At 41.5% G+C, this 24,567-nt stretch overlaps 1 protein-coding gene across 1 annotated transcript in view; it reads left to right on the forward strand.

The window, feature by feature from the left end:
- Positions 1–11,510: 11,510 nt before the first annotated feature.
- The window catches only part of PON3 (paraoxonase 3), a 31,173-nt gene continuing 18,116 nt past the window's right edge, over positions 11,511–24,567 (forward strand). Inside the window, exons 1-2 of the mRNA XM_068550627.1 lie at positions 11,511–11,634; positions 12,289–12,359. Of these exons, the coding sequence (XP_068406728.1) occupies positions 11,561–11,634; positions 12,289–12,359 (145 nt within the window). The 5' untranslated portion in view covers positions 11,511–11,560. The remainder of the gene's footprint in view (positions 11,635–12,288; positions 12,360–24,567) is intronic.

Genomic DNA, 24,567 nt, shown 5'->3' on the forward strand with positions numbered 1-24,567 from the left:
GATGTTCCAGGTCGCACCTGGGAAGGGGTGGCTCTCAATCTATTTCTGATGTCAGAGGCTGTACCATTATCCACTGCATGATGCTTCTGCCGTGGAACTAATGACGATCTCGTTATTTACTCTTCTTCCTCATATATAATTTCTTCTGTTTTTATAGTTATCAACTTGAGTTCTGCTTTTAGATGGATCATTTAAAGACTTAAATGTAAATTGCATAAGTATTCTTAATCTTGGCCTCTGTCCATTTGGCCTATATTCTTATTTACATTTTTGAATAGTCTGTTACTAATGTATATTGGATGTATTTCATGCCAAAATAATCATCATTTTCTCTGTTTGCATTATTCATGGAGAAAACATTAAGTCACAGGTGAATAAAGCAATATTAAATATTATTCATTAGGGATCCAAAACCAAGAAGCATATGTTTTAGATTTTAGACTATGAGCAATGCCTATCTAAAAAGCTACATTCACAAAAAGTACCAGAATACAGTAGGCATAAGATAGACTTTTTTCCCTTGTATTTATTAGAAATTTTATTTGGACAAAAGTAAATAAAAGTTAATAGGCACATGTATTATTTATCTTAGAATTAAAAAAAAGTTTTTAAAAAATAAACTCTGGTTTTTGGCCTCTATGGGCCATGAGGGATTCATAAGTATATTGTGCACCTATTTATGGTGATCTTACTGGGATCATACACTGAGTTTAACAATTTGTTTGGTTATTAAGAGGTCAAATCATTCAAAAGGCCTGAAACTGCAATTGGGATAGGCCACCACTAGGTGGATTTATGTCTCAGGTGGGGGTGTGTGTGTGTATGTTTTAATTCTTTTAAATCTGAGATCCGGTTCAGTGACAGTACCTTTTTTTTCTTTTTTTTTTCTTTTTTTTTACAAAACCTCAGCTCTTTTACAACAGCTGAATGTGAACATGGATACCTAATACGGGGAGCAAGGAAAATTAAATATAAGCTATACTATTTCTTTTTCTCATTTTGTGTATGGATTAATTATTATTGACAACTAATCTAAGGCTGATCCTTTCTCTGGACCGGATTTGCTCAGTTTGAATCCTCTCAGAGACACAGCTTATCTAGGCTGACGAATATTTACTTGGCAAAACAATGAAGAATTAACAGCACCTACCATCACACCACCCACATCCGCCTTTCTCTGGCCACCTGTAGTTTTCCTTACTCCCTCGGCTTTCTACAAAGCATTTCTGGGTGTGAGAGGAGGGCTAGAAGAATCCCAGTAGCACTCTCTTAGCTTTCTGCTTCTGGTTTTCGAGATTTTTATTCCATAAAGCAGAAGGCAGAGAAGAAGGAAAAAGAGCCTACTCTAATTTTTATAATTGCAAAGAATAACTTTCAGTTCACTGTAAAAAGTTTTTAATATACTGAATGACTTTTCTGTAACCAGCCCCAAGCTTGGTATTAATATACAACAATGAACCAGATACAATGCCTATATTCTAGGAGGGATTCAACAAATGAGAAAATAGATGATAGACGATAGATAGATGGACAGATAGATATATAGGGTGATTAGAAGGAACTAAACATAGAAATATGATTAGAGAATAATTTAGAGAAACCTAATTTCCCCACCCGCACCATTTTTGACATGTTTAAACCTAGAGAAAAATTGAAAGGGTAGTTCAGTGACTGCCTATATACCCTTCACTTGCATTCGCCTATCACCAGTTACCATTTTGCCACTTCTGCTTTACCTTTCCAAGCAAAGATGCTTTTATTTTTTTGCACCATTTGAAAGTAAGTTGGAGATATCATAAAACTTCACCTCTGCATACTTCAGCTTGCATCTTCTAAATATGAGAGCATTCTTCTACATAACCACAATGTTATTATAACACCCACCAGCATCAGTGGTGCCATCTAATACCTGATCTAGATTCAAATGTTCTCAGTGGTCTCCAAATGCCTTTAACAGTTGCTAACCCTCCCATCTCCCACCCAATCCCAATCCAAGATCCAATCAAGAATCATAATTCACATTTACTCACGTCTTATAAAAAAATCCTTTTTAATGTAAAACAGCCTTTCTGTCCTTGTTTTTTGTTTTTCATGACACTTTTTTTCAGTGCAAGCAAGATATCTTCTGGAATAACCTACATTCTGAATTTATTTCTTCCTGGAGTCCTTAATTCAGTAGAGCACTCATATTTCCTATAAATTAGAAGTTACTTGAGGCTTGATTAGATTCAGGTTAAACAATTTTGACAAGAATACTAGTAAGTGACATGTACTTCACATTGCATTGCATCAGAATATAAACACAGGTTGTTCCACTCTGTGATGCTAAATCTAAGTAACTGATTAAGCTGGTGACCATCAGATCAACAGGGTTAATTTTTCCTTTCCTTTTATAGATCCAAGTGAATATTCTGCTCCCTAAAACTTTTCATCTGTTTGGTTTTAGCACCCATTAATGATTCTTGCCCAATTATTATTATATTGGAGTTGCAAATGGTGATTTTACTTCTACTATTTCTAGCATTAATATCAATAGGCAGTATTCTATTTCTTAAAAAATTCTCTGTTACTGAACTCCCCTTCTCCCTCTTCTACATTCTCTCTCTTTTTTTTCTGGAAATTATTTTCTATCAGTTTATAGAGAGCCATTCCTTACCTTTTTACAGATTTCTACCTTATCTCCAAAATCAGGATAATATTTATTTTGTAGGAAATTAGTACAATGATCTAAAAAAACAGAAAGTCTCTATCCCATTTTCTTTCCCAGTGATTTAAAACTCTACATAGATAAATCCTCCAACTCATACCTTCTTAGTGCCGTGATTCTTCACTCCCAATACCCTTTTCTTCCACTACCTCAGCCATCCACTCCCATGGCCATGTTCTGTATCAGAAACTTTCTCACTGTAAAACCTTTATTTCAAGTCTCAGACTCTCCAACAACCACCTCCTGCACTTCCAAGTCATTTGCTCTGGTAGTGCTATTGTTCTAAAATTTTTGAAATTGTTCCAACCTGAAATCCATTGACAACGCCTGCCTCAGAACTTTCTCCTCTTCTAACTGTCCCCACTCTACATAACATCTCTCCTTGTCCAATCTAGCTCCCACCCTTTAATCACTTCCTTGAATATACTTTCAACCCCTTTGTACTTCTCTCCTAATGTCTTGTGGGGCAAAACTCAAACCATTTCTTTACTTCACACATGCACCTGAGCAGCTATATGTTATTTGGGAAAATCACAAAACAGCTGAATGCTTTCTCTTGAATGAATGTCAAAGCTCACATTCGGGGCTTCCCTGGTGGCGCAGTGGTTGAGAATCCGCCTGCCAATGCAGGGGACACGGGTTTGAGCCCTGGTCCGGGAAGATCCCACATGCCACGGAGCAACTAAGCCCGTGCACCACAACTACTGAGCCTGTGCTCTAGAGCCCGTGAGTCACAACTACTGAGCCTGCGTGCCGCAACTACTGAAGCCCATGCACCTAGAGCCCATGCTCCGCAACAAGAGAAGCCACTGCAATGAGAAACCCACGCACTGCAACGAAGAGTAGCCCCCGCTCACCGCAACTAGAGAAAGCCCACGCGCAGCAACGAAGACCCAATACAGCCAAAAATAAATAAATAAATTTATTTTTAAAAAAAAGCTCATATTCGGTACTCAAAATGTCAAGCAATCCTCAATTTCTTTAGCAGATTAGCTTTTCTACTTCTTAAGTTAATAATTTTATACCTCCTCCTTTTCCTCAAACTTCCCACCATCCCTCATCTACTCACACTTGCACTTGAAGGCCTTGCCTTATAATTCACTGAGAAAACGGAAGCAACCAGACATGAGGCCCCTCACATTTCCCCACCAAGTCTACACCTCTCACTATAGCTACATCCATCTCCTCCTATCTCTACTGTTAAAGTGGAGAAGGTGTCCTCCAGCTGTCCTTAGGATTTCACTTTTTCTATTACCCCTTCTCTCTTCTGCTTCATCAAACTCTTTCCCTACTGATTCATCTTCATCTTACCCTACTGATTTCATCAGCACAAAGACATACTAATTGCATCTCCCACTTTAAAAACAACACTCCCTTGACCCTACATTTCTAACCACCACATCATTTCTCTGAACTCCACTGTTGTGGCTGAAAATATGTCCACAAATTTGACATTCCTCTCCAAAAGGGGAGCCTATGCACTGCTCCTTAAGCGTAGGTTGGATTTAGTGGCCGACTTCTAATAAACAGAATAAGGCAGAAGTGACAACATGTGACTCGGTCATAAAAGTCAGAGGCTTCCTCCTTGCTCCCTCACTCAGGTCACTCACTCACTGGGGAAAGCCAGCTGCCTTACCTGAGGACATTTCTCAGGCAGCCCTGTGGCAAGGTCCGCGTGGCAAGGAACTAAATCCTCCTGCCAACAGCCATGCAAGTGAGTCATGTTGGAAATGCCTTCAGATGATTGCAGCCTCATGAGTGACCATCAGCCAGAAGCACTTCACTAAGCTGCTTCCAATTTCTGACCTACAACAATGCTGAGATAATGTATTTTAAGCTACCTTGTTTGGGGATAGTTTAGTGCATCATAACACATAATTAATACACCCATGATAAGTAAATTATTCGAGATACACACTGTCTCCTCTTACTCATCACCCATTCACTTCTCAACCAACTACAGTCTGGCTTCTGTTCTTGCCACACAGAAACTGCTCTCATCAAGATCATCAGAGATCTTCGTGTTGCCAAATCCAATTACATCTCTCTCCACTCTCATCTCACTTGACTTCTTAGCAGCATTTGGCATGCTCTCCTCTTCCTTCTTTCTTGAAACACGCTTCTGCCTTGGCTTTTGCAATACTATTCTCCTCTTTCTTCCCTCATTATCCCTTTTTTGTCTCCTTTGCTGGTTCCTGTACCTCATCCAAATAGAAATGTAATGGTTCTTGAGGGCCAAAATTGGGTGCTCTTTCCTCTTTCCTCTCTCCCATTCATTCCAATGGGTTTACATACCGCCTGTATGTCAAGTAATTCGGATTACTCCAAAATGAACATTGCCAGCTCGAACCTTGCAGTCATCCTTAATTTCATCTTTGTCCTTAACCATCAGAAACTCTACCTGATTCTACCTCCAAGTGATATCTCAGATCTGGTCTCCTATCTCCACTGCCATCTCTGTGGTTGAGCCTTCTATTACCTTTTATCCAAAAGAGTTTTCCAGGTGGGCTTCTCTCTACCAGTATTTCCCCTCTCCAATCTATTTCCTACTCGGTAGCAAAGTACTCAGATCACATCATGTCCTGCCAAGACCTTTCTGTGTTACCAATCTCTCCATCAAGGCCTGCAAGGTGCTGTGTGATGTGATCTGGGCTCCGCGTCCCTCGCCAGCTTCATCTGGCGCCACTCCCCTCCCTGCAAGGGCTTGAGCCACACTGTTGTTGCAGGTCCTGGCAAACACCAAGATCTTTCCCTCGACTGAAATGCCCCTCCTCCCACTCTCTGCAGATTTAGTTTCTTCTCTTACTTCAGGCTTCAGGGTTTTGGTTTTTCTTTTAATTTCTTTTTTATTTTTATTTTTTTAACAAACTTGTTTATATATTTTATTTATTTTTGGCTGCGTTGGGTCTTTGTTGCGGAGCACGGGCTTTCTCTAGCTGCGGCGAGCGGGGGCTACTCTTTGTTGCGGAGCACGGGCTCTAGGGCGTGTGGGCTTCAGTAGTTGTGGCACGCTGGCTCAGTAGTTGTGGCACGTGGGCTCAGTAGTTGTGGCTCACGGGCTCTAGAGCGCAGGTTAGTTGTGGCGCACAGGCTTAGTTGCTCTGTGGCATGTGGGATCTTCCCAGACCAGGGCTCAAACCCGTGTCCCCTGCATTGGCAGGAGGATTCTTAACCACTGTGCCACCAGGGAAGTCCCAGGTCTCAGCTTTAATGTCACCTCTTGAGAGAGGCTTTTCCAATTCTGAGGACAGCAAAGGGCTCCACCGGGAGCATGTCTTTGATTCCCAAACTAACGGGTCCAGAGCCATATCCGCTCTATCTGGCCCTTACACCCCAAGAGAAAATATTCCTCTGCCATAATCATCCCAGGGCCAGGTGCCAGGGGACTAGTGACCACTTCTATAGCCCAAAACTTGCCAAAATTATTCAAACTAGCCAATCTAAATAGTTCACCCTGCCCTGCCTTGGCTTTACTGCAGAAACCCCAATAAAGGCAGCAGCCTAAACCCTCCCCTCCTGTCCTCTGCCTCCTGATCACCCAGGTGTCTTTCCCATGTGGCCCTGCACCATGTGCTGTGCCTCCTGTCTCTAGGTCTTGTGAGTATAATAAACTATTTTTTCCTGAGCCTGTCTCCTCTTATAGCTACACATGACTGATTATTTCATAAAAGAATACGAAACAATTTACTTTTTTACTTTGTCTCTTTTTTTTTGCTTCTCCTTCCCTCCTGCTTCTTTCCTTCTTTCTTTCCTCACTCCCTCCCTTCCTTCCTTTCTTGAAATATATTTCCCCTCTAGAGCGTAAGCTCCTTGAACACAAGGGCATCTTGTTCACACGATGTCTTCAGTGTGGAGCAAGTAGTTGTAAGTGCTCACCAAATAGTGCTAAGTGTGAATGACAAGCAATGTTCCTTCCCTTCCTTCCCAATCTCCCATGGACTCGCTCACGTGCCATTCTAGAGAACAATTTAAACTCATTGGGCATGAACATATCTGGAGGGTCATCACCACACAGTGATCCGTGGGGTCTGTCATTTTTTGAAACAAACGTGCAGTGTGTTGAGTAAATGAAGAAATGTGGAGCAATAGCAGCCACAGAACCTCCCATGGTGTGTGCGCGTGTGTGTGCGTGCGCGTGTGCGTGTTTACGCATTTTCTTCTGAAATATGCGTCATTGTTTTCATAGGAGTCTCTTTTCACTTTTCAAAGGTCAAAATGATATAAAATGGTATGTTGAAAAGTCTCCTTGCCATCCCCTCTGCCCCATTTATGGGAAACCAATTGATTAGTTTCTTGTGTATCTTTCAAATATTTTTATATAAATACAGGCAGATACAAATACATATTCTTATTTTTCCCCTTTACTTCACAAAAGGTAGCAGACTATACACCATTCTGCACATTTCTTTTTTTCAAATGTTCTAAAATCCATATTCTCTTTTTTTTGAAACAGCTTTATTGAGATATAACCACATTCTCTTTTGTGATTTGTTGCTCTCTCCCTCTATCACTCCTGGTCAAGATTCACTAATATGAATGATCTTTTTAAATTAAAAATTGTATGATAATAAACACGATGAAAATACATGGTTTAAAATGTTCAGACATCATAGGCCATACAAAACAAAAGCAAAGTCTCCTTCCATGGTCACTGACCTCCCTGGTCTCCATGACCCCAATCTCATGTATTGACTCTTCAGTTTGTGTCATAGACTGTTTCTATGTATATCATACACATGCAAAACATAGAATTCCTCTAATTTTTCCACCATAGGATGATATGTATGTACATTCTGCATCCCCCTGAATGGCACTTGCATTACCCATGGTGTTGGATTAACTAGATCTATGTACTGCAATTACTGTTTAGACATACATGCTTCCATTCGGTCCTATTAGCTCTTTGAGGAGCCCCACTCTATACGTAAGAAAGGCCCAGAGGGAATAGGTGATTTCTAAAGACTAAAGAGTCATTTCCACACAGAACTGGGACTTGACCTCAGGACTTTTGAATTCATTTGTCCTGCTCTTTCAATGACAGTAAGTCCCTTTTTATGACACTGATGTACTCAGTGGTCTCTGCACCAAGCCAATTTGGCCTCTTGACAGGGTTTGAGTGACCATTACACTCAAAGATTGGCCTTCAAAGATTAGATATGGATGAGGGGCTATGGGTCCCTTTCCCCACAATCTCACTGCCAGGCAGTATGTTTCAATAAACACAAAGCTCAAAATCAAATCTGTCACACACAAATGTTTATTACCAAGGAGGCATGAAAATCATCCTGTGATCCGTTGTTCTGTAAAGTCAGTGAAGTCCCAGCTCTGTCCTGTGTACTTCAACAAGCACATGAGAAAAAGTTTCAGTCTGAGACAAAGTTCTGAAGGGAGGATTCAGCTCACTTCAGATCAGAAAGCAGAATCTTCCTTGGTCAATAGTGTGGACACAGCATACAACAGTGTTCTAGAGCTGGTGCTACGGTCTGAACATTTTGTCCCACCCCAGATTCATATGTTGAAATCCTAACCTCCAAGGTGATGGTATTAGGAGGTGGGACCTTCGGGAGGTGATTAGCTTATGAGGGTGGAGCGCTCATGAGTGGCACTAGTGCCCTTTTAAGAGACCCTACAGAGCTCCCTTGTTTCTTCCACTATGTTAAGACACAGCAAAAAGACAGCAGTCTAGGAAGCAGTTTCTCACTTGACACTGAATCTGCCGGCAACTTGATCTTGGACTGCCCAGCCTCCAGAATGTGAGAAATAAATGTTTGTTGTTTCTAAACCACTCAGTTTATAGTTTTTTTGTTATAGCAGCCTGAATGGACTAAGACAGCCAAGAACTCACTCCACTGGTTTGAGAATGCTGGCTTCTCTGTTCTTGTTCTTACTCTAGGCAGAGCTGGAGCTGCTTAGATTGAGGCAATGTCTTGCTAATCCACGTATTTTGGACAAAACTAGCTTTACCTTGAATAATTATCTCTAATATCTCGAGCTAATGAGTGAACTCTCCAGGTGCAGATTTTGATGGTGACACGTGATATGGTCCAAAGTTTGGACTTCTTTAATGCTAACTAACCAGGCTAGGGGTTTGAATCACTGATTATGGTGTTCAGATGATAACTATCCACCTCTAAAGTTTAAAGTCAATACACACACACACACACACACACACACACACACACACACTCCTCTGCCTAACGTGAAGAAATTTAAAACAAATTATAGATGACATAGCACCTGCAATCAATTGCCCAAGAATATATCTCTTTTCTTACCCTCTTCTTCATGCTATGCTGGGAGGAAGCAAACACAGCGAAATAGAAATAAGTACTCTAGGGTAGTAGATCTCAATCCAAATGGAATTTCTGACACTTCTTAGTTATGTAACCTTATGTAAGTTATCATGTAACCTCTCTAAGCCTCACTTTCCTTATCTGTAAAATGAGGATAATAAGAAGTGGGGCTTCCCTGCTGGCGCAGTGGTTGAGAATCTGCCTGCCAATGCAGGGGACACGGGTTCGAGCCCTGGTCTGGGAGGATCCCACATGCCGCGGAGCAACTGAGCCCGTGAGCCACAATTACTGAGCCTGCGCGTCTGGAGCCTGTGCTCTGCAACAAGAGAGGCCGCGACAGTGAGAGGCCCGCACACCGCGATGAAGAGTGGTCCCCGCTTGCCGCAACTAGAGAAAGCCCTCGCACAGAAACGGAGACCCAACACAGCCAAAAATAAATAAACTAATTAATTTTTAAAAATGAGGATAATAAGAAGTGATATGATAAAGCATGCAAAATGCTTAGTACATAGGAACAATTATTACTATTTCATCATCCTTTCTTTTTATTCTCCCAATATTTACTTCTCCCAAGTCCATACCTTGCATCCACCCATCTAATCAATTTTTAGAGACTAACTATTAATTGCAAAGTTCTGTGGCTGGCACTGGAAGACCCAGTGATCAATGGGATGGGGGTCTCTCCCTACAATTAACCTACACTCTCAGGTGGAGGAGGTTCAGATTTAAATGGTGGTTAATGCTTATTGGCTTCTTACAATGTACCAAGCACAGTGGTGAGCACTTTGCTCTCATCATAACATTTTATTTTAAGCCACGTATGAGGCAGACATTCTTTTACAAAACAGGAATCTGCTGGGTAGGAAAGTTGAGCACCTTATCCAAGCTGGATATAACCCAGGTAGCCTGAGCCTTAAACTCTGGACGCACGCCTGCACCATGCTTACTGGCCCCTCAGCTTTGGGAGTACTCCTCTCTTCTTCATATCTCTCCTCCTATGTCCTCATGAAAACAGCATTCAATTCCTCCTCTGCTTGAACTCTTTTAAAATTAATCTTGGAAATAATTATCTTATCAGTACAATTCCAGATGTTACAGTGTTCCTCTAGTAGCCCTTCTTCCACAGCTTTAATAAAAGCAGCACAGTTAAGGAAGGGCACAGGGTCTGGAGCCGGACTGCCTGACTCTGCCACTCTCCAGCTGTGTGACCTAGGGCAAGTTACACAGCTACCCTGTGCCTTGGTTTTCTCACCTATAAAATTGGGATGTTACCTACCTCAGAGAAGTACCGAGAATCAAAAGTAGGCAAAGTTCTAAGCACAATCCAAGGTACATAGTAGGTGCTGCATAAGTGGAAGGCTTTATTATCCTACAGTAATTATGTATTCAGACTATATTCATGTATCCCACAGGTCAGAAACCTCCTTTTCTTTCCTTAATATCTCCAGTTCTGTATTCTCTCAAACATATTTACTCAGTTAAACTCAACAGAACTAGTACTATTTCTTTCTGTTGGTAAATAAAAACAGATCATGCTTGAAGATGCTACTTTGCTCTGCCCAAACTCAAGTCTTCCTCACCTTCCGCCCCTCTCCCTCCAACCTGGCCGTCATCATGAGCAGGGGAAGTGCATTCTTTGCCTGGCAGGATCTGAAGACCCAAAAGAAAGAAGGATCTAGGAGTCTTTTGAAAGTCTAACCTGCCAAACAAACTATGTTTCCCTTCCCCCCATTCTGCTCATCTTCTTGCTACCTATTCTATTTATTTCTTTTCCTTCACTTCCTCCCGACTTCTCTTTATCCCAAACGTTGGGGGACGGATGCTGATATTAACAAATCCACCCAGTCAACAAACTGAACTGGGTACCCACCACGTTCAGCATTCAGAGGCAGGCCATGAAGCCAGGAGATAAGGTCCTGTGCTCCAAATCTTGGAGAAGAGTGACGTAAAGCTCTTCGCTTCGATTATCTTCCGTTTATCACTGCTCCCTGGGTCGAGGGATCAATTCGCCGTCTCATATAACTCCTTGCCTTCCACAAACGCAAAGTTTCGGGCTCTGAACTCTAGCTCCCCGCGCTCCCCCGCCCCTCCAGTTTCCACTTCAGGCCACACGAGGAGATGAGGTAGAATTCCGCAGCTTTGGGCAGCAAACCGCCTCCCCTATCGTCCCAGCAACCGGTGGGATCTTGCCAAAGCTGCCAAGAGAACACCAGACCTTAACCCAGGGCTACGGCTCCCGTCTCTGTACTTTGAGCCTTGAAGAATAAAAGAATCTCGCGAGTAAAGGTTTCCTTGAACCTCGAGCATAAAGGTAGCTTTGATTCACGCGGATAAAGGCGGCCTTGAACCAGGAGCTGCGCAGCGGGACGGGGCGGGGCGGGACAACGTGACCTTGGCCCAGCGCCCGGGCAGCGCACCAGCCCGGGAGGAAGCGACGGGCGGGGCGGGCAACACCAGGGGCGGGGCGGGGCGGGGCGGGGCGGGCAACACCAGGGGCGGGGCAGGCGCCAGCCCGCAGCGCCTCCCCAGCGCCTGCGCTCGCGCGTCTCGCCCCAAGACCATGGGGAAGCTGGTGGCGCTTACCTTGCTGGGCGCCGGCCTGGCCCTAATCGGGGAGACGTTAATGACGCTCAGGTGAGTTGGCATCTTGATGGGAGCGTCCTCGGCTCTTATTCTCTTCTTCCAAGTTAGGTTAAGGGCTGCCTGGTGCCGCCTTCCTATAGCGGGTAAGAATGAGCAGTTTGGGACCCCATTCCTCAATCCCACCTAGCAAACTGTCCCTTGAGAAGCGCACATAGGGAAAGTGAGCTGACTTCTTGCCTTTCCTAAGATGGTGGGGCAGAAATGCCCCCCCCCCCGGCCCGCCCCTTTCCCAGGTCGCCCTTAGCATTCGGCTCCTGAACAAACTAACTCTTTTGGAAGCGCTGAACTTGGGGTAGGGAGCCTGTTGGATTTTGGGAAAGCAGTAGGGGACAGGGATCAAAAGGCAAAACTATAGGGGGTTAAGGGAACCAAAGTGCAGATTTATAATAGACAATACTTTAGCACATTAAGTAATACTATTTTGTGCGTTTAAATTAATAATATTTATTTACTATTAAATAAATAATATAGGCACATTACCCAGATAATGTCCACATTATATAAATAAATAAAAGATGTCTACTGCTGTGTGATATCATCCATAAATGATAAGAGAGTTAATGAATATGAAGGTGATTAAAGACCGTGTTTAGACATTGATTTTGGATGTTGTGCATTGACCTCCAGTGTTTTTATCTTCTACAGAGAAAGAATTAATGCATATCGAGAAGTGGAGCCAGTAGAACCCCAGAACTGCCACCTTATTGAGGGACTTGGTATGTATGTGACAGTACAATTTCTTGGTACCATCCACCTGACAGAGGCTGCCAGCTAATTTAATTTGCTGCTACTCCTTAAACCCTCCTACTGAGGCTTCAGCCTCATCAGCTTTACCCAAGCTACCTCATCCCACATCTCCAAGAGGTCTCCTAAATGGCAAAATCTGTGGCTTTTTCTCAGTCCTCTTTCTTACTGACATCTCTCAATCATTTGAAAAATGTTATTGACTACTCTTTGGTTGGTCCCTCGCTGAACTCTGCTCCTGTCCCTTCTGTGACATTTCACTCCCTTCTCTGTCTTCTTCTGTTGCCTATCTTACTTCTTTTTTTTCTTCTCCCCTCTCCTTGATGATATTCCTAACTTCAGGTGTCACTTCCTTCAAAATTTATCTGCAAGTACTAACAGGAATATGACTTAGCCCTTATTCTCAAGAACCTCACAACCGACTGAAATTTTTTTTTTTTAATTAATTGAAAATCCATAGCTGGATCCCTAATCACTCAAACTGCAGGCCTTCTTTTCCTGTCTGAAATCTACTTTACCTTGCTGTCATTTCCTCCCTCATACCCCCACCTATAACCAGCTCTTCTTCTAGACTTCTAAGCGTGGTACCCGCGTCGTCAAAGAGACTCAGTTCAAAATTTAGGAACCATCTGTTGTCCCCTCATCCCTCACTGTTTCACGTGAGATATGTTGGCCTCTCCTGGGCCGCCACACAGAGCTGATCTCATTTACTCCTTACTGCCTCAACTGCTTATTCTGGCTCCAAGTCTTTCACTCTCCCTGACAATACTACTAGAAAAACAAAATTCTAGCTAGATTCTGTTCACTGTTCTGGGAATGTGTTCTTTCATTTTCTCACCTTTGCCCATGAAATTACTCCCAATGATTTCTTCATCTCTGCTGGCTGAAATCAGCTGGAAACTCCTCTCCTACCTCTGAACTCTCACAGCACTCTGAAACTCTGATTCACTTGTGACACCTACTACATGCTTTATTTTAGAGCCAGCAGTGTTCTTTCTTTCTCTCACAATCAGACTGTAAACCTCCTAGGGTCAGGGACTGTGATTTATTTCAGTACGTGACAGGATGAAAGCATAGTTTGTTGTGACATAAGATATATATATATATATTATATATATATTTATATTATATAGCTCTCCAAGATATGTTACTAATATATATGTATATATATATTTTTCTGATATACATATATATCAGAAAAAATAAGAGCCCCTTTGATTTTAGTTTTCTGTCTTTTTTCCCTCTCAACTTCTAAAAAAAGAAGAGAAGTAGCCTGGTCCTTGCGCTCTCTAGTCTTAGATGAGGTCTGTGCTGCCAGCTAGAAAGCAGAATGAACTGACGACAAACTACTTCCTGAGTTTGGTTTTTAAAAACCTGAGCTCCTTCAAGGGATTCTGATGGAGATGGGAGAAGAATATGTGGGTTTTTTGAATAACAGGGACCTTTGCCCCATTCTGGGGGAAGATCAAGACCTAGGAAGGAATGGTTAGAAAGTATCCTTAGGGAGGCTGGATCCTTTATACCGTGCGTCACAGCCCGAGCAAAGGTTGTATGCGCACACATGCAGGACGTGGAAGTGGCAAAATTGTCTAAGTTAAAGGGACCACATGGGCTTGGCAGTGAGTAATTCAGTGGTGGCTAGCATAGAATAAAGGCCAGATGGACTTTCCCAAATATTCAGCTTCGTTTTAAAATTCACCACCTATGGTATTTGCACAACTCTGGCAGAGAGACTCAGGTTGAATTTCTCTCCAGTTTAGTGGAACGTGGGCTCAGGGTCAGATTTAATTTGATTTAAAAAATAAGGAAATATAACATTTAATCATTTGTTCACTGTCTTGTGGAGTAATAGTCACATTGACTACACATATATCTCTCAAAAGGTAAGAGCCTGCCAAGTAATTTAGAGGGGTAATTAGACTAGATCATTTCTAATATCTAGTCCAACTCTCAGATTGTATGATTCAAACAGACTTGAGAAGTTAAAACTAGAGCAGAAGAAAAAAATGCCATGTCACTTCTCATGTCTGTTGGCATGTGTACATTTTATATTTGCAGAACTAAACAAGTGAGAATGATCATGGGTCATTTGTCAGTAGGACAATATTGCTATATATCTAAAAATAATAATACTGCCTTATCAAAGGCCTAGTGTCTATGAGCTTTCTGCTGAGTCCTTTGGAAACGTTTACATCATCCTCACAACCACCCTATAAGGTGGGTGCTGCCATCTGTCCTTGTAGATTAGGAAACTGACACCCAGAAGAATGAAGTTACTTGCCCAGTGGTCCAGAACTAGAGGGTGACAGGCCTAGATTATGAGCCAGGGCAGTTTTCTTCCATGCCTTTGTACTCTCTGTTGTGTAACACTGCCTTTCTTATCTACTGACAGCACATTTTTATTATGAAGCTTCAGGGAAGTATGATAGCAGCAGAAAACAGAAAATCTGAGATGCAAAAAGGTGAAATATTAATAAATAGAGTTGTCCAAGACAAAGCAGGCTAGATATTGAAATAAAGCTCACTAATAAGATAATACTTGAAAGACCCAACTATTCCAGAGTGAAAAGCTTTATGAAACAATGGAAAACACTAAAGGATTGAAGGCAGGGTGTGGTAGGTAGGCAGTAATAGAGCTGGGGAAAAATTCTGATTTGTGTTTTCTTCAAGACCTAGAGTTTTGTGGTTAATTTTATTGGCGAACAAACACTTCCTCTTTTTGTTTTCCTTCCCCAGTATTCTTTCTGGGAAGAAAGGTTGAATGGTGAAATAATTCTAACCTCCAAAAACCATACCTCAAAGATCTTTTTGTGTTAAGTTCATCCTTTTTCCAAGGCTTTGAGGCTCAAGGATTGTCTTAACTAGGAAGTTGTTTGGTTAATCAAAGCTGCACTTGAAATATGAATAGCTCTATCAGCTTGCCCTTGGCAGGATTATCAAGTAGACAGACAGCCATTGTATGTGGTGTCTTCCTATCTTCCCCTCCATCCCTTTTCCCTCCTATAGCTTCCCGCTTCTCCAAGATATGTTTCTACTCCATGGTAGGTTCCATTTGTTTTCTTAGCTGGCTGTCAGAACCTTCTCTCCAAGATGTGAAATGAGGATAATATTAATTGATAGTAATTTGGTGTGACATTCTTTCAGGATGTCTGTAGAGAACTATTGGAGGCCAAAGAAATGAAGTTATGCCAACTAATAGGGTTGACAGATTAAAAGGCAGTAGATACCTATTTGTAAGCCTTGTTTTAGACTTGGCAGTGGGGTTTTAAGGTTAGTTGTGCACAGGTTAACGAGTGTGTGGAGGGGACTCAGGGGTGGGTTCCTGGGGATTCTTACTCCCACAGGTGCCACTGTTTCTGAGATGCACTGGGCCATCATGCAGGTGCAGCGTAGGTGGGGGAGGAGGGCAAAGGAGGGTCAGGAATAAAGTACAGTCAGCTACTAATTCTTTTCCACATCTGAGTGCAAAGCACTAGCTTCCCTATCCTCTGGGTAGAGCAAGTAAAGACAAGCGTAGTCCTTTGGAAAATGCCCACTCCTCTTGCAGGTGAATTACTGAAGTAGGTTAATGCTATCATGGGAGATATGCGACATGGTGTTTGGAAGATAAAAAGACCAAACCAGAGAGTATACAACTCAGGACATCTTCTACTCAGAAATTAACACACACATCAATAATTTAACCTCAAGACCAGACAAAGTTCAAGAAACTAAAGCAGTTTATCTTTTTTAGTCAGCCCACCAGCTTTTACTGAAAGCTTTTATAGTGAAAAAGGCAGGTATTATATTGGGTGCAAGTATACTGTACTGAATAAAACCTGGTCCTTGTTTCCAGGAAGCTTACTTTCTACTAGGACATTAACAAATGCAGGAGGTTGCAGCCCAAGTGTGGAAAATGTCATGGTGGATGCAGTCACAGGTGACCGTATCAGTACATAAAATGGATGCTGGAGCCAAGAGAGGTTGAAAAGGCCGAGAGGGTAGCATACAACTCATGTTTAAGAGCCCGTGACACTCAGCCAAGTGGAGGTGAGGGTGGTGTGGGAAAGGTGTGGGTTGCCAAGAAGCACGAAGCAGCATGTGCTCAGGCATGTAGCTGAATGAGTCTGGCACATTTTAGGAACTGCTGACAGAAGTACTGCAGCACACCTGGAATGGAGAGTGAAGAGTGGGAGCCACAAGAATTGAGACTGGAGCCTCAATTCTGTGGAGAATTTGGGATTTATACTACCAGCCCTAGTGGACCATTGGAGGGTTTTAAGCAGGGGCATAACAAGGTCAACTTTGCAATTTAAAAAGATGACTGTCAACAGTGCAGAGAATGGTTGTAGGGGAGCAAAGCTGACCCATTAGGAAGCTATTATAGAAATCCAGGAGGGAGCTTTAGAGCTTGAAAGACTTGTGATTATTTAGATTTGGGGAGTAAGGAAAAGGAAAGCATCAAAGATAACTCCAAGGTTCCTACTTTGTGTACTTGGGGGATAGAAGTGTCATCCACGGAAACTGAAATATAGAAAATGGAGCAGATTCAAGAGGGAAATTTCCAGGTCAGTTTGAGACATGCTGAGTATGAGAAATGAAAAGGCCAGGTAGAAATGTCCAATATACAGGTGAATACAGAGGCCTGGAAATTGGGCTTGATTTAGAGATTGGAGAATCAAGAGCATGTGAGTGGAAGCTGAAGCCATGGGGCTAGAGTCAATGATGCAGGTAGGATGGGTACTCTGTCCCTAGAAATAGCCAAGGGCAGGTAGAGCCTGGGGAGTAGCCACATCCAGGATGGAGGTGGGAAGGAGATCGGGCAAAAGGAAACCAAGAAGTGATTGTTTAGAGAAAAAAAAGTGAGAGAAAAAAGTTTGTTCAAAAACTAACCCACCCATATTCAACATGATTTTTAAAATTGCTTTATTCATTTTGCTGGATTCTCCCAAAGTCTATTTTACTCCATGTAGAAAAAGCACTAAATCTTTCAGGCCATCAAAATACCATGTATAGGTAAATCTTGATTAACTGTATTGCTTAGAAAATGGAAAGCTCTGATTAATGTAATTATCAGGTTACTGGTTGGGGATTAGTTTCAACCTTCAGCATAATCAATATGATTAAATCTCTGTCCTCCAATTTTCAGTGCCTATTGTTTATTATTCTGTTGATTCAAATTTGCATTTTCTTTGGCTTTGTTCCACTTTTCTTTCCCCTGTTCTCCCCTATCCTCTCTCAATTGCCTTTTGACACACTAATAACCCATTACCTTAGGTAACCATTTTCCCATGTATTCCATTTACTATAGCTGTGCAACAAACTACCCCAAAACTTAGTGACTTAAAAGGACAATAGGACTTCCCTGGTGGCACAGTGGTTAAGAATCTGCTTGCCAATGCAGGGGACATGGGTTCGATCCCTGGTCCGGGAAGATCCCACATGCTGCAGAGCAGCTAAGCCTGTGCGCCACAACTACTGAGCCTGCTCTCTAGAGCCAGCGTGCCACAACTACTGAGCCCACGTGCTGCAAGTACTGAAGCCCTCGCACCTAGAGCCTGTGCTGCGCAACAAGAGAAGCCACCGCAATGAGAAGCCCATGCACCACAATGAAGAGTAGCCCCCGCTAGCTGCAACTAGAGAAAGCCCACGCACAGCGACAAGACCCAATGCAGCCAAAATAAATAAATAAATAAATACCCTGTTTTTTTTAAAAAATAAAAAGACAATAGTTATTTTGCTTATGAGTTTGCAGTCTGGGCAGGGCTTAGTGGAGACAGCTCATCTCTGTTCCATTTGCATCAGCTAGGGTGACTGAAAGGCTGGGAACTGAAGTCATCTGAGACTCCTCCAGACCTCTCTCTGCACTGCGTGGTCTCTCCACAGTCTCTCTTTTGTAGCTTTAAAGTACCAGACTTCTTATTTTTAGGTTCAGAGGTCCCAAAGTACATGCCTTGAGAGAGAGAGAGAGCAGTGGCAGGTTTGGTTATGACTTTACCTTGTATGTCAGGTGGCATCACTTCCTCTTCATTCTATTTGTCAAAGCAGTTAGAAAGGTCCACCCAGGTTCAAGCAGAGAGGATACAAACGTAGCCTCTTAATGGAAGAGTATGAACATCACATTTTAAGAAGAGCATGTGGGGATTGGTTCAAGATGGCAGAGTAGAAGGACGTGTGCTCACTCCCTCCTGCGAGAGCACTGGAATCACAACTAACTGCTGAGCAATCATCCACAGGAAGACACTGGAACTCACCAAAAAAGATACCCCACATCCAAACACAAAGGAGAAGCTGCAGTGAGATGGTTGGAGGGGCGCAATCACAGTAAATTCAAATCCCATAACTGCTGGGTGGGTGACTCACAAACTGGAGAACAACTATACCACAGAAATCCACCCACTGGAGTGAAGGTTCTAAGCCCCACGTCAGGCTTCCCAACCTGGGGGTCCGGCAATGGGAGGAGGAATTCCCAGAGAATCAGACTTTGAAGGCTAGCAGGATTTGATTGCAGGACTTTGACAGGACTGAGGGAAACAGAGACTCCACTCTTGGAAGGCACACACAAAGTAGTGTGTGCATCAGAACCCAGGGGAAAGGAACGGTGACCCCATAGGAGACTGAACCAGACCTACCTGCTAGTGTTGGAGGGTCTCCTACAGAGGTTGGGGTGGCTGTGGCTCACCACGGGGACAAGGACACTGGCAGCAGAAGTTCTGGGAAGTACTCCTTGGTGTGAGGCCTCCCAGAGTCCACCATTAGCCCCACCAAAGAGCCTGTAGGCTCCACTGCTGGGTTGCCTGAGGCCAAACAACCAACAGGGAGGGAACTCAGCCCCACCCATCAGCAGACAAGTGGATTAAAGTTTTACTGAGCTCTGCCCACCTGAGCAACATCCAGCTCTACCCACCACCAGTCCCTCCCATCAGGAAACTTCCACAAGCCTCTTAGATAGCCTAATCCACCAGAGGGCAGACAGCAGAAGCAAGAACTACAATCCTGCAGCCTGTGGAACAAAAACCACATTCACAGAAAGGTAGAAAAAATGAAAAGGAGAGGACTATGTACCAGATGAAGGAACAAGATAAAACCCCAGAAAAACAACTAAATGAAGTGGAGATAGGCAAACTTCCAGAAAAAGAATTCAGAATAATGATACTGAAGCTGATCCAGGACCTTGGAAAAAGAATGGAGGCAAAGATCGAGAAGATGCAAGAAATGTTTAACAAAGACCTGGAAGAATTAAAGAACAAACAAACAGAGATGAGCAATACAGTAACTGAAATGAAAAATACACTAGAGGGAATCAATAACAGAATAACTGAGGCAGAAGAACGGATAAGTGACCTGGAAGACAGAATGGTGGAAATCACTGACACGAAACAAAATAAAGAAAAAAGAATGAAAAGAAATGAAGACAGCCTAAGAGACCTCTGGGACAGCATTAAACGCACCAACATTCACATTATAGGGGTCCCAAAGGAGAAGAGAGAGAGAAAGGACCCCAGAAAATATTTGAAGAGATTATAGTCCAAAGTGTCCCTAACATGGGAAAGGAAATAGCCACCCAAGTCCAGGAAGTGCAGAGAGTCCCAGGCAGGATAAACCCAAGAAGAAACACACCGAGACACGTAGTAATCAAATTGACAAAAATTAAAGACAAGGAAAATTATTAAAAGCAGCAAGGGAAAAATGACAAATAACATACAACAGAACTCCCATAACGTTAACAGCTGATTTCTCAGCAGAAACTCTACAAACCAGAAGGGAGTGGCATGATATATTTAAAGTGATGAAAGGGAAGAACCTGCAACCAAGATTACTCTACCTGGCAAGGATCTCATTCAGACTCGATGGAGAAATCAAAAGCTTTACAGACGAGCAAAAGCTAAGAGAATTCAGCACCACCAAACCAGCTCTACAACAAATGCTAAAGGAACTTCTCTAAGTGGGAAACACAAGAGAAGAAAAGGACCTACAAAAACAAACCCAAAACAATAAAAAAATGGTAATAGGAACATACATATCAATCATTACCTTAAATGTGAATGGATTAAATGCTCCAACCAAAAGGCACAGGCTTGCTGAATGGGTAAAAAAACAAGACCCATATATATGCTGTCTACAAGAGACCCACTTCAGACCTAGGGACACATACAGACTGAAAGTGAGGGGATGGAAAAAGATATTCCATGCAAATGGAAATCAAAAGAAAGCTGGAGTAGCAATTCTCATATCAGAAAAAATAGACTTTAAAGTAAAGACTACTACAAGAGACAAAGAAGGACACTACATAATGATTAAGGGATCAATCCAAGAAGAAGATATAACAATTGTAAATATATAAGCACCCAACATAGGAGCACCACAATACATAAGGCAACTGCTAACAGCTATAAAAGAGGAAATCGACAGTAACACAATAATAGTGGGGGACTTTAACACCTCACTTACACTACTGGACAGATCATCCAGACACAAAATTAAGGAAACACAAGCTTTAAATGACACAATAGACCAGATATATTTGACTGATATTTATAGGACATTCCATCTGAAAACAGCAGATTACACTTTCTTCTCAAGTGCACATGGAACATTCTCCAGGATAGATCACATCTTGGGTCACAAATCAAGACTCGGTAAATTTAAGAAAATTTAAATCATATCAAGCATCTTTTCCAACCACAACGCTTAAAAGATTAGAAATCAATTACAGGGAAAAAAATGTAAAAAACACAAACACATGGAGGCTAAAAACTACATTACTAAATAACCAAGAGATCACTGAAGAAATCAAAGAGGAAATCAAAAAATACCTAGAGACAAATGACAATGAAAACACGACAATCCAAACCCTATGGGATGCAGCAAAAGCAGTTCTAAGAGGGAAGTTTACAGGAATACAATCCTACCTCAAGAAACAAGAAAAATCTCAAACAATCTAACCCTACACCTAAAGGAACTAGAGAAAGAAGAACAAACAAAACCCAAAGTTAGTAGAAGGAAAGAAATCATAAAGATCAGAGCAGGAATAAATGAAATAGAAACAAAACAATAGCAAAGATCAATAAAACTAAAAGCTGGTTCTTTGAGAAGATAAAATTGATAAACCTTTAGCCAGACTCATCAAGAAAAAGAGGGAGAGGACTCAAATCAATAAAATTAGAAATGAAAAAGAAGTTACAATGGACACCGCAGAAATACAAAGCATCATAAGAGACTACTACAAGCAACACTATGCCAATAAAATGGACAACCTGGAAGAAATGGACAAATTCTTAAAAAGGTATAACCTCACAAGACTGAACCAGGAAGAAATAGAAAATATGAACAGACCAGTCACAAGTAGTGAAATTGAAACTGTGATTAAAAATCTTCCAACAAACAAAACTCCAGGACCAGATGGCTTCACAGGTGAATTCTGTCAAACATGTAGAGAATAGCTAACACCCATCCTTCTCAAACTCTTCCAGAAAATTGCAGAGGAAGAAACACTCCCAAACTCATTGTATGAGGCCACCATCAGCCTGATACCAAAATCAGACAAAGATACTACAAAAAAAGAAAATTACAGACCAATATCACTGATGAATATAGATGCAAAAATCCTCAACAAAATACTAGCAAACAAAATCGAACAACACATTAAAATGATCATACACCATGATTAAGTGGGATTTATCCCAGGGATGCAAGGATTCTTCAATGTACTCAAATCAACCAGTGTGATACACCATATTAACAAATTAAAGAATAAAAACCATATGATCATCTCAATAGATGCAGAAAAAGCTTTTGAAAAAATTCAACACCAGTTTATGATAAAAAACTCTCCAGAACGTGCACATAGAGGGAACCTACCTTAACATAATCAAGGCCATATATGACAAACCCACAGCAAACATCATTCTCAATGGTGAAAAACTGAAAACATTTCCTCTAAGATCAGGAACAAGACAAGAATGTCCACTCTCACCACTATTATTCAACATAGTTTTGGAAGTCCTAGCCACAGCAAGCAGAGAAGAAAAAGAAATAAAAGAATACAAACTGGAAAAGATGACACAAACAGATGGGGAGATATACCATGTTCTTGGATTAGAAGAATCAATATTATGAAAATGACTATACTACCCAAAGTAATCTACAGATTCAATGCAATCCCTATCAAATTACCAATGGCATTTTTTACAGAGCTAGAACAAAAAATCTTAAAATTTGTATGGACACACAAAAGACCCCTAATAGCCAAAGCAATCTTGAGGGAAAAAAATGGAGCTGGAGGAATCAGACTCCCTGACTTCAGACTATACTACAAAGCTAAAGTAATCTAGACAATATGGTACTGGCACAAATACAGAAATATAGATCAATGGAACAGGATAGAAGCCCAGAGATAAACCCACACACCTATGGTCAACTAATCTATGACAAAGGAGGCAAGGTTATACAATGGAGAAAAGACAGTCTCTTCAATAAGCAGTGCTGGGAAAACTGGACAGCTACATGTAAAAGAATGAAATTAGAACACTCCCTAACACCATACACAAAAATAAACTCAAAATGGATTAGAGACCTAAATATAAGACCAGATACTATAAAACTCTTAGAGGAAAACATAGGAAGAACACTCTGACATAAATCACAGCAAGATCTTTTTTGACCCACCTCCTAGAGTAATGGAAATAAAAACATCAATAAACAAATGGGACCTAATGAAACATAAAAGCTTTTGCACAGCAAAGGAAACTATAAACAAGACAAAAAACCAACCCTCAGAATGGGAGAAAATATTTGCAAACGAATCAATGGACAAAGGATTAATCTCCAAAATATATAAACAGCTCATGCAACTCAATATTAAAAAAACAAGCAACCCAATCTAAAAATGTGCAGAAGACCTAAATAGACATTTCTGCAAAGAAGACATACAGATGGCCAAGAGGCACATGAAAAGCTGCTCAACATCACTAATTATTAGAGAAATGCAAATCAAAACTACAATGAGGTATCACCTCACATTGTTTAGAATGGGCATCATCAGAAAATCTACAAACAACAAATGCTGAAGAGGGTATGGAGAAAAGGGAACCCTCTAGCACTATTGGTGAGAATGTAAATTGATACAGCCACTATGGAGAACAGTATGGCGTTTCCTTAAAAAACTAAAAATAGAATTACCTTATGACCCAGCAATCCCACTATTGGGCATATACCCAGAGAAAACCATAATTCAAAAAGACACGTGCACCCCAATGTTCATTGCAGCACTGTTTACACTAGCCAGGTCATGGAAGCAACCTAAATGCCCATCGACAGACAAATGGATAAGGAAGATATGGTACATATGAACAAAGGAATATTACTCAGCCATAAAAAGGAATGAAATTGGGTCATTTGTAGAGACGTGGATGGACCTAGAGACTGTCATACAGAGTGAAGTAAGTCAGAAAGAGAAAAACAAATATTGTATATTAATGCATATATGTGGAATCTAGAAAAATGGTACAGATGAACAGGTTTGCAAGGCAGAAATAGAGACACAGATGTAGAGAACAAACGTTTGGACACCAAGGGGGGAAAGTGGGGTGGCGGGGGGGTGGTGGTGGGATGAATTGGGAGATTAGGATTGACATATATACACTAATATGTATAAAATAGATAACTAATAAGAACCTGCTGTATAAAAATAAATAAATAAAATTCAAATAAAAAAAAAAAGAGCACGTGGCTTTGATACATCCTGTTTCTACCATATTTGTAAATTACAGTTTACCACACTCAATAACCATTGCCTTCATTTCACCCTCAATGCTGCCTGCTTGGGATCACATTATATGTGGGTCTATCTCTCTACTAGAAGCTACGTGAGCCCCTTTTTCATCCTGTTCTTAGTCATATCTTACTTATCATATGCCTCTTTCCATAGAAAAATGCTCATGACCAGCTCTCAGTGAGAAAAAGATCTGACTAAAATCTTTCAAATTCAATTATTTCCAATAGTTCATCCTAAGATCTATTGGTTTTATAACAGAGAACAGTTACTCAGTAATTTCCCAATATGATAGGAGAAGGATAGGTTTTTCAGGCCTCAACAAGTTGGAGAGGAGAAATACTTGGCAGAAAGGCCTTTAAGAGAGCTTCCCAGTGAGGCCTTTCCAAATGTTATCACTTGGTCTGTAGATAAGTCTTCTGTGGGGA

Source organism: Eschrichtius robustus, chromosome 8 (assembly GCF_028021215.1).
Source record: "Eschrichtius robustus isolate mEscRob2 chromosome 8, mEscRob2.pri, whole genome shotgun sequence".
NCBI lineage: Eukaryota > Metazoa > Chordata > Mammalia > Artiodactyla > Eschrichtiidae > Eschrichtius > Eschrichtius robustus.